The 9,319-nt window shown below is 46.6% G+C and overlaps 1 protein-coding gene across 1 annotated transcript; it reads right to left on the bottom strand.

The window, feature by feature from the left end:
* Window positions 1-2,803: 2,803 nt before the first annotated feature.
* On the bottom strand, window positions 2,804-4,841 carry PtA15_7A342 (uncharacterized protein; the record flags this gene model as incomplete). The annotated part of the gene is made up of 3 exons (XM_053170940.1): window positions 2,804-3,106; window positions 3,383-3,537; window positions 4,826-4,841. The coding sequence occupies 3 exons, from the start codon at window positions 4,839-4,841 to the stop codon at window positions 2,804-2,806; spliced, it is 474 nt and encodes a 157-aa protein (XP_053022171.1).
* Window positions 4,842-9,319: the final 4,478 nt, after the last annotated feature.

The following is a 9,319-nucleotide window of genomic DNA, read 5'->3' as shown; positions in this document are numbered from 1 at the left end:
GGAATCCAAGCCGAGATATCTTGCTATTTGAATGAAGATCCTGAACCCAAAGGAATCAAGATACATACTCGACTACTGGCGTACACAACAAAAAACTTACCCCCAGTTGGCGTTGATGGCGCGACGCTTCCTCGCTATTCCTGCGACAAGCTGCTCCTCCGAGCGCGTGTTTTCAAAAGGCCGACGCGTTGTTTCTTGGCAGCAATCTGCCTTGGCACCAAGCAGCATCGAGCAGCTTTTGTGCATCAAGGACTGGTATCAGGCCTTTGGTGGGCCTTTATAGCCACTTTTATCGCTCATCTTGTCTCCTTTTCACTCATATAAACACAAACTACATTGTATATAGACACCCAATGGCCAATACTCTGCATACACAACTACAAGCAGCCCAATAAAAAACTTAAAAACCTCAATCATGTGCCATTTCCGCATGCTCCCCCCCCCCCCCCCCCCCCTCCAGCCAACAAAGGGTAGTTACGCTAATGCGTAGATAACGGTAACGTAACGGAATTTCTGCCGTTATCTACGCATTACGCGTAACGTTGGTGCGATTACGTTATCGCACCACAGGAAGGCCCTTATTTTTATGTTATTTACGTTATTGGGGCACGCATGGCCCCTGATAACAAGCAAATATCAAGGCAAAAACAGCCTCCAATGGTCTGTTTTTGCGTTGGCCGCTGATATCAAGTGAATATTGAGGCAAAAACAGCCTTCATCGGTCTGTTTTTGCGTTATCCAGCGGATAACGCAATAACGGGCCGCTTTTTTGAGGCCCGTTAGGTTACACACAGGGCTTAAAATGCCCCCGTTGCTAGTAAAGTAACGGGGACCCCCGGGTAACGAGGGTAGTTACGTTACCCAAAAACGTTGGATAACGTAGAGTAACGTAACTACCCTTCGTTGCTCCAGCATATTCATCATGCCCCGGGGTTTGGGGCATGGCCAGAGTCCATCCCAAACCCTGGACCCCGGGGCATGGGTTTGGATTACAACCTTAGTAGCGCAGTGCAAATGCACTATTTTTTTAGTGTAGCCTTAGCGCAATTGCGCGCATCTGTGCTAACGCTACGCCCACAGGGTACAAAGCTATTTTATCTTTTAGAGTAGCATTAGCGCAGATGCGTGCAATTGTGCTAATGCTAAGCACACAGGGCGCAAAAGAGTGCACGCTACAGCGCTTTTTGTGGCAAAAAATGTGTTTCTTCTGCTAAAAGCGCCTTAGCGTAGCGCTAACACTAAACAAAAATTTGTGTGCTGTTAGCGCAGCATAGCAGCGCTAACACTATTCAAAAAAGGCTGGTGCTTTTTGCCGCTACACTAAACTTTAGGGCTAAAATAGTGTAGTTTAGCAAATTGGCCCACCATTATCTCAATGTAGCTCTTTGATATTGTTTCTGCATGTGTATCTGTACTCTTGATGGAGAGAAAACAAATCAAAAATTACCCCTTGGTTTCTTGTGGGTACATGAGGCAAAGCTTTCACCACAAAAAAAAGGCAAGTGCAAGGCTAGGGGGGAAAATTAAATTGTCCAGAAGAACCATGTTGATCAAGAAGTAAGGGAGTCAACAGATCAGGCAGGGGTCAGAATAGGGAGTAAAAAGAAAGTTTTGTAGCAGATAATTGGGAGGGCCTTTGAGGCCAATTGTAATCAGGAGGGGCGCACACCAAAGTGTCACCATCCCAATGAGGCAAGGTTAGGCAGCCTCAACAGCTCTGCACATATCCTGTGAGCCCCCTCCTTTGGGGTCTCACAAAGCTGTCACAATTATCATTGTTAGATTACATAATCCACCGGTACTTAGTTTCAGCCTGTTCCTTCCCTAGCTCAGCAGAGATCCCTGTAGACTGAAACATCTCTCTGAGCTAGGTAAGCCATTCACCTCTTTCACTTTATCCACTCTTTTTCTCTTCTCACCAGTTGTATAGAAGAGAGATCCCTGTAGACTGACACATATTCCTGAGCTAGCTCCCGCTCATTCTGAAATTCAGTCCCTGGTCATAGAAACTTTGCCCTTGTGCCCCTTTTGAGCCACTTTACCAGTGAAGGAGATTCCACTCCTTACATATCCTCAGCCTCTTTGCAACATCTGCATCTGTGAGCCGACCAGGTTAAGACGGATCCAAAGAGACACCGTCTTTGGATTCCATGTGACCGCAGTGATAAGGGCAGACAGGGGAGGTTAGGCTTCGTTACCAATCTATCAAAATTGGTAATTGTAGGATGCAGATCTTTCCTGGGAATGAAGGCGACAGGTTGGCGATCAGCTTTACTGTCTCGATCCACTGCAAATCAAGGATGTCATGTGTAAGTCAGTCTTCCAATCAGGACAGCATGTACAGAAAAGGAACAAAGCCTACTGTAATTTTGTTTTGGCTTAGCCTTTGAGGACCTGTGGACGACAGCTTTGTCCCAGAGGAGCTGCAGCGGGGCGCGCGACTCAGAGACGGCCTGGAGGTTGTGGGCGGGGCAATGGAGTTTGACGAGGGCGGTGACGGCGCCGAGGAAGGCGGAAGGCTCTGGGCTGAACATGTATTTCTCCCAATCAAGTGCTTATCCCTAGGCAACAAATTAAATGAGACGGCCAGTCTTGATGAGAAAGAGAGAAAGGGGACAATGCTCACTTGGTCGGAGCTGTGGGTAACCCATTTCGTTTTCGCACACAAAATGCCAGGGCTAGTGCCATCAGATACTTGAGTTTTTTCACCGGCCCGTTTGGCAACGACTATTCCCCCGGACCTGGGGGATTTTTATTTTTTGAGTAAAAAGAAATAAAGATGAGGGCCGGGGGCGAGGGAGGATTAAGGGGAGTCTTCGAGGTCCAATCCGACAAGGACTTCTTCGAGGAGGTTGCTGGACTTGAGGATGGACGGGTAGTTGATTGTGCTGAGCTGGTCAAGCTGCCAGGACGGCCGGATAGGTAGGCCGGCTGCCAAGTCGGGGTTGTGCGCAATGCTGAGCTCTGCCGGACTTGGCTCGGTGGTGCTTGTCCGGGAGCAGCCGAGGTGGTCAAGACACAGTATCAGAAGGGAGCAGTGCAAATCAGCTGGCGGGTGACTGAAGAGAGCGCAATGCTGAGCTCTTCCGGACTTGGCTCGGTGGTGCTCGTCCGGGAGCAGCCGAGGTGGTCAAGACACAGTATCAGAAGGGAGCGGCGCAAATCAGCTGGCGGGTGACTGAAGAGAGCTTGGTGTCGTCATCACACGAGATTGGTCCGTCCTTTTTCAAGAGCTGTATCACAAAAAAACATGCTGAGGAGGGAGAGTTTGAGCCGGCGTCTTCAGATCTTCTCGGCCCACTCATACGGGTTGGGGTCGCTCATGCAGGTCAACCAGCTTGCCTCAATTTGATTCTTGCTTGGCGTTGATCTGGTCCTTGACATCTTCAGCTTCTGGCCCGACACCGTTGTCCAAGAGCATGGCGAGCTTGGTGTCAAGTGGTTGTGGGCGTTGATGAGTGGAAGGATGAATGTGCATGCAGAGGGCAGAGACAACGGTAGCATGCATGGGGAGGGTGTTCCCATAGTGATGGGTATCTGATGACAACGGGTGGCTTGGTCAGAGGTGATCAGCGCGGCGGTGGTGTTGAGTCGTCAAGAGGTCAAAACCCTGGTGGATCAATTGATGAAGACGGGTATTTAAGGAGGGTTTGTCCAGAGGATGCCTCCCCCAGGGGATCCGGTTTTGTCCTACCCCCTCCGTGAGAGCCCACTAATCACTTGATTAGGGCCTTCCTGGACTACTCTAACAACCGGCCCACTTTTGCTTGTTGCTTTGGCACAGCTGGAGGGTCATCCATAGGGCCTTCAGGCCTTTGGGGATTTTCAACTTGCTTCAATTGTTTTGTGTGATATTTCTGTTGTGATTTTGTATATAAAACACGCCAAAACTTAGATCCAGAGGTCCAGGATTGTGTGGATTTAAGAAAGTGGGATTATTTTAACATAAAAAGCTAGCTGGGCTCTACTTAATGTAGTAGCCCTGCTGACACTACAGGAGGTTGTAAGCTGTAGAGACCTCAGGGAAATGCGCACAGAAGAGCAGATGTGTTTCTTTCTTGTCTAAGCCAGTGATTTATAAGCTATTACAATCTTGGGGCCAGATTGTGGGACAGAAGGTGAACTTTGGATATGCAATTTTGGAGGGAATAAGAGTGACAGGGAGTGGAATGAGTGACAGGGAGTGGAATGAGTGACAGGGAGTGGAATGAGTGACAGGGAGTGGAATGAGTGACAGGGAGTGGAATGAGTGACAGGGAGTGGAATGAGTGACAGGGAAGGGAAAGATGAGAGAGGAGAGACCAACGATACTGGAATTTCAACACTGGGACTGTCTACATCAATATCCTGATTATTCTTGTGGAGACAAATGGAAAAGGCTTGGTGGTTGTATATGCGGCAAAAATTGTTGCAATGATAAATCTGGAACAGTAGAAAGCAGAGATGATGGTTGTGGAAGGATTTATCATTGCATTAGAGGAAAGAACAAAAGAAACAGAGAAGAGAAAAGAAAAAAAGAAGACACTCACCTGGAACAGCAGAAAGCAGAGATGATGATCGTGGAAGGATGAGGAAAGAGCCTTCCATGTCTGCTGCTCCAGGTGATTATAACATGGAGATGTCATGGACTGCAATATGTACATGATAGGTTTGAAGCAGAGAAACATGAGGAAAAAAACAGAATTAAACACCATACATCCTCAACAATGATCCTGCAGAGCTTGGGATACAGTGTTGGAAGGTTCAGCAGTCCATCCCTGCTTGAGCCCTCCCACTCAATTGTTGTTGATGGCCTCCTTCTAGAACAGCAGAACTTGGAGCTCACCAAGACTCACATCCATTCCCTTTTTGCCCAGAACCAGATGGATTTTGTCAAGACTTGGGCTTAGTTCCGCAGAAAAGGAAGTACAAGGAACAAAACCCTAACCCTGCAAGGGGGATCAGTGATTCTGTACAACCCTCAGGTCCATGCAAACATATGTGACTCCTAAGACAGTGGGAGTAAGCAATTAAGGTGTTCAAAGTTGAAATCACGAAATTTTCATTACATCAAATCATAGAATCATAAAAATTTCAAATGATGATTTCATATGTACCATTTTAGAAATGTTGCTCCAATTTGAGTGTTTGGGTGTACATATTTTTTTCACCTCAGAATTTTATGATTTTATGCAAGTCAACTTTGAACACCCTTAATAGTTGAAAGTTCTAGAAAATGTCAAAACAGACCCGGGTACCATTTACGCCACTGGTAACCGCACAGTTTTTGCCAAAAACAGGCACCTGGCACCGCATCCGGCACCGCCTGGCAGTTACCATGGTTCTTTTAGGCGGGTACCAGCGGTACCCGCCGGCTTTATTTCATCAAAGAGATCACCAAGGGGGGTCCTGTAAGCCCTGCTCACCATAGGCTTACACAGACATGTCACTAGATTACATAATCCTAGTTCTCCCTTGTACTTAGTCTTCACCCTCTGCTTCCTTAGTCCGGCAGAGAGCTTCCCTCTCTCCCGGCTAGGTAAGCTCCTTTCCACTTTCTCTCATTCTGTCTAGTTGTACTTACCAGAGAGAGCTTCCCTCTCTCCCGGCTAGCCCTTTGCAATCGAGTCCCCCACCGTTTGGAACTAGAAAGTTCCCAAAGGCTCCGGCCTCATCCCCTTTGGCCCCGGTTTCCTTGTCTTCATCAGTGAGGGTCTACTGGACCCTTACAGGTCCTCGATGACCGGAATGGATGTGTCATCATAAGTTAATCCTCCCCTCAATGACCAAAACAGGTCGGTCATCGAGGGGAGGATCTCTCAATGACCAGAACAGCAATGACCAACCTGTTCTGGTCATCAAACAGGTTGGTCATTGTCATCTAGGGTACTCCCCCAACAACCAGCACACACTTGTCATCAAGGGGAGTTGTTACTCCCCTCGATGATTGCACCAGGGCCGTCCTTGATGACCTGTCCTGGCCCATGACCGGTCTATTTTTAGTCATTGAGGGCAGCTCAAGGCGGGACAAGGGCCGGGGGTCCAAGGGTTACCCAATTAACCCGTTGGGGGAATGCGGTACTTGGGGGCGGTACCCAGGTACCGCACCGCTTTTTCCGAAATAGAGAATGTCAAAACGGACCCGGGTATAAATTACACCGCCGGTAGCCGCGTGTTTTTTCCCAAAAACAGGCACCCGGCACCGCATCCGGCACCGCCTGGCGGGTACCAGCGGTCTTTTTGGCGGGTACCGCGGGTACCAACTGGGTTTTTATTTCATCAATGCTTGCGCACAAGTCCGCAGGGACTTCTGGATCACTTGAAATTTTTTTATGTCATTTCTATCACTTATATAGGGAAAATAATATATAGCTAATTTATTTTATTGAGATTTTAAACATTTGCTAAGATGAATTTTCATCCAAAACTATAATCTTTCTTTTACCTTTCTGCTTGATTTGGTTTTTGTCCTTCATACCTTGTTTCCACTTTTGCAAGGCACCTTCTTCAATCAAGTTGTTCTTGGAGTAAAAGGCGACGGTCATCCCATGAGTTAATGATTGAGCGGCAAGTCTGTGCCTCTTTGACGAGACATAATCGCGCCCAAAGCTAAACGCTCTTTCGACATCAACTGATGTTGCTAAAAATGCAGTAAAAGTGAGTTCGGATGGAGTGACAATTGGGATCAGGTAGATGGCCGGCTCACCAGGACAGCTCAAGACATCCAACGCCATATGGACTAGGCCGCCGTGGCTGTTCCCAGAAGATTTCTGTTGTATCCACCACTGCAACGGATTCACTGGGTCGGTACCGTTTAGTATAAGTCCTCCCGCTAACCATGCGTCCAATGCGTCAGACGACGAATCCCCCCCTCGGGCAGCGGCAGCCTCTCCCAGGCCGGCAAGCATGCCGGTCTTTGGCTGTGAGGAGACAAGAACTTTTAGTACTCGGTTTGCAAATATAAAAGCAGTTATTTTACCTTTGAGCTTGCAGTCACACTTGGTGCCAAGGAGGAAGGAGCAACTGGTTTCGGCTTGTAAGTCGATACCCACATTTCCCGAGCTAGCCGTATAGCTTCGGCGATCCAGTCAGGCTCCCAGTTGGCCAACTTGAAGTACTCGTCTCTAAAAGAGGGGTGCAGCACTGAGAAACGGTTTCAGTAAGAGGAATCTGAAAATAATAAGCAAAATAGACATACATATTGCAATCCTGTAAAGAGGGGATGTATCTGTCAAGCTGTAATATTTGTTCGTTATTTTCAATCCGATTTGGCAGGCATTCCTTAATGCCGCTGGGTATTTTTTATCGCTGATGAAGGTTGATAGATGTTCCGTTATTTGATCAATGTATAGAACTATGTTTGCTAATCGAGTTGATCCGGCAACCAAAAGTTGAAGAGTTATCTCATTGAAAACATTCAGGACCTCGACCAAATCGTGTGCCAAGTTGAAGTCACCTTTGTCCAAGTGATTTTTACGATCTAAACCATGCCGCTTATGACGCTGCCAAACAAGACTTAAAAAGACCAGTTGTTAGTAATTTTACATTACACTGCAGTGGAAAGATGACTTACATGGCATCTTCACACCTGATTATGCTTTTGAGTTGTACATTTGTTGAATTCCAACGAGTTCGAACATCTCTTTCAATGTTATGAGGAGTTGCGCATCCTTTCTCCCAACAGATCTCGACAAACTCAGCTTTTGAGTTTGGTGAAAATCTCAACTTCTTTGAAATCTATCAGAACTATATCACAATAAAGATTCAGGTTGATGAGACAAATGGACCATCTGATTAACAAATATAACACTAACTTTTGCCAATGTCTCTTTGCAGGATTGAGTTGTGTAGCAATCATTGTTGTCTTCATTGCTAGCGAGTTCAATATCGGCCTGGGTGAGCGTTTCGGTCTCGTCTTCATGCTCGTCCTCGCTCTCATATCGGTCTGATCCGCCAATTGATTCAACATCACTAGAATCTTGCGAGGTGTCATGGTGCCCTGGAGAGAGGCTATCGTTTGAAAAGCAAATCAACAATCAATACATTTTCCGATTAAGGAATTCCAGAGATACTTACCATCTAATTTGCCGCTGCGGGGAATCATCATCATCTGATCCTTCTTCATCAAACACAAATGCGCGACCCTTGGCAGTGCCTTTCTCCCGAGTTCCAAACGGGCAGAGTATCGCTTGGACAATTAAGTTGAGGATATGAGCGAAACACCTGATCCACTGAGTGTCGCCTTTAAAGTGAAGCCACTTGAGCTTTTTGATCTCCCTCACCATCACCTCGTTATTTTTGGCATTGTCGCTCACAATACTAAATATCTAAACAAAAAAATGAGTCCGCACAGAAATTGAAACAGAAAACAAACTTGGCCTACCTTATCTTGAATTCCAAATTTCTCGCAAACTAAACGGACCGTGTTTGCGAGGTACTCACCAGTGTGGCTTTCTGATAAGGTAACAAAGTCTAGAGGCATTGCCTCCAATCGGACATCCCCAGCATCTTCGGCTAATCGATAGACAACGGTACTCAAAACATCGAAACCGTTTGGAGATTGCCATGCGTCAACACCTAAATACAATGCACCTTTGTGTGCCTACAAATATCAAAGGTGTCACAGTCAGTTCATAGAAAGGATATGAGAATTGAGGAACCCACACTCAAAACCTCTCGGTGTTTGTTTTGTATAGTAGAGTAGAGCATATGAATGTCCTTTGAAACAGCCCGCGGGGTCGGTAAGTGCTTGACGACCGTTGGATGAAGTATTGCTTTATGGCTTGCATCTGTCAGCGCTGAAAATGGCCTCGCGGCCTCGGCGCACCATATGGCACATAGCTGGGGCACCTAGATTTTCCAGTAGACTTCTCAAAACCAAGAAAACATGTGGTTAAATTCAAGGGGCTCACCTCCTTTGCATTGATTTGCCCACTTGCAGAAAATCCAAGATCGGCCAGCTTCTGATTTTCTTCGATTTCTTGATGTTTACGTTGACAGATCGAGGTGTGTTTTTTCAGGTTACTACAGGATGAATCTGAGGTAGGACGGTTGATCTTGGTGCCGCATCTGAATGCAGTTCCAGTCATATTCATAAGCAACAAATCAATAAATTGAAGCGATCCAGACTTACATTTTGCAACAATAGGCAATCATCCGCCTGCCATGCTTATCCTTTTGTTCGGAAAGCTGTGGTACGTGATAAAATTGATAGGTTGTACTGATAGCATTCGCAGCGATTCTCTGAGCTTGTTCTGTATGAAGGAACCTATTAATTTAAAATGGTTAGTGACGTGAGTTGAGAAAAAAACTTACTTAGCTCCTCCTCATCAGTCAATGC

Source organism: Puccinia triticina, chromosome 7A, assembly GCF_026914185.1.
Source record: "Puccinia triticina chromosome 7A, complete sequence".
Classification (NCBI taxonomy): Eukaryota; Fungi; Basidiomycota; class Pucciniomycetes; order Pucciniales; family Pucciniaceae; genus Puccinia; species Puccinia triticina.
The sequence above is the reverse complement of the archived record's forward strand: the minus strand, read 5'-3'. Positions and strand labels throughout refer to the sequence as shown.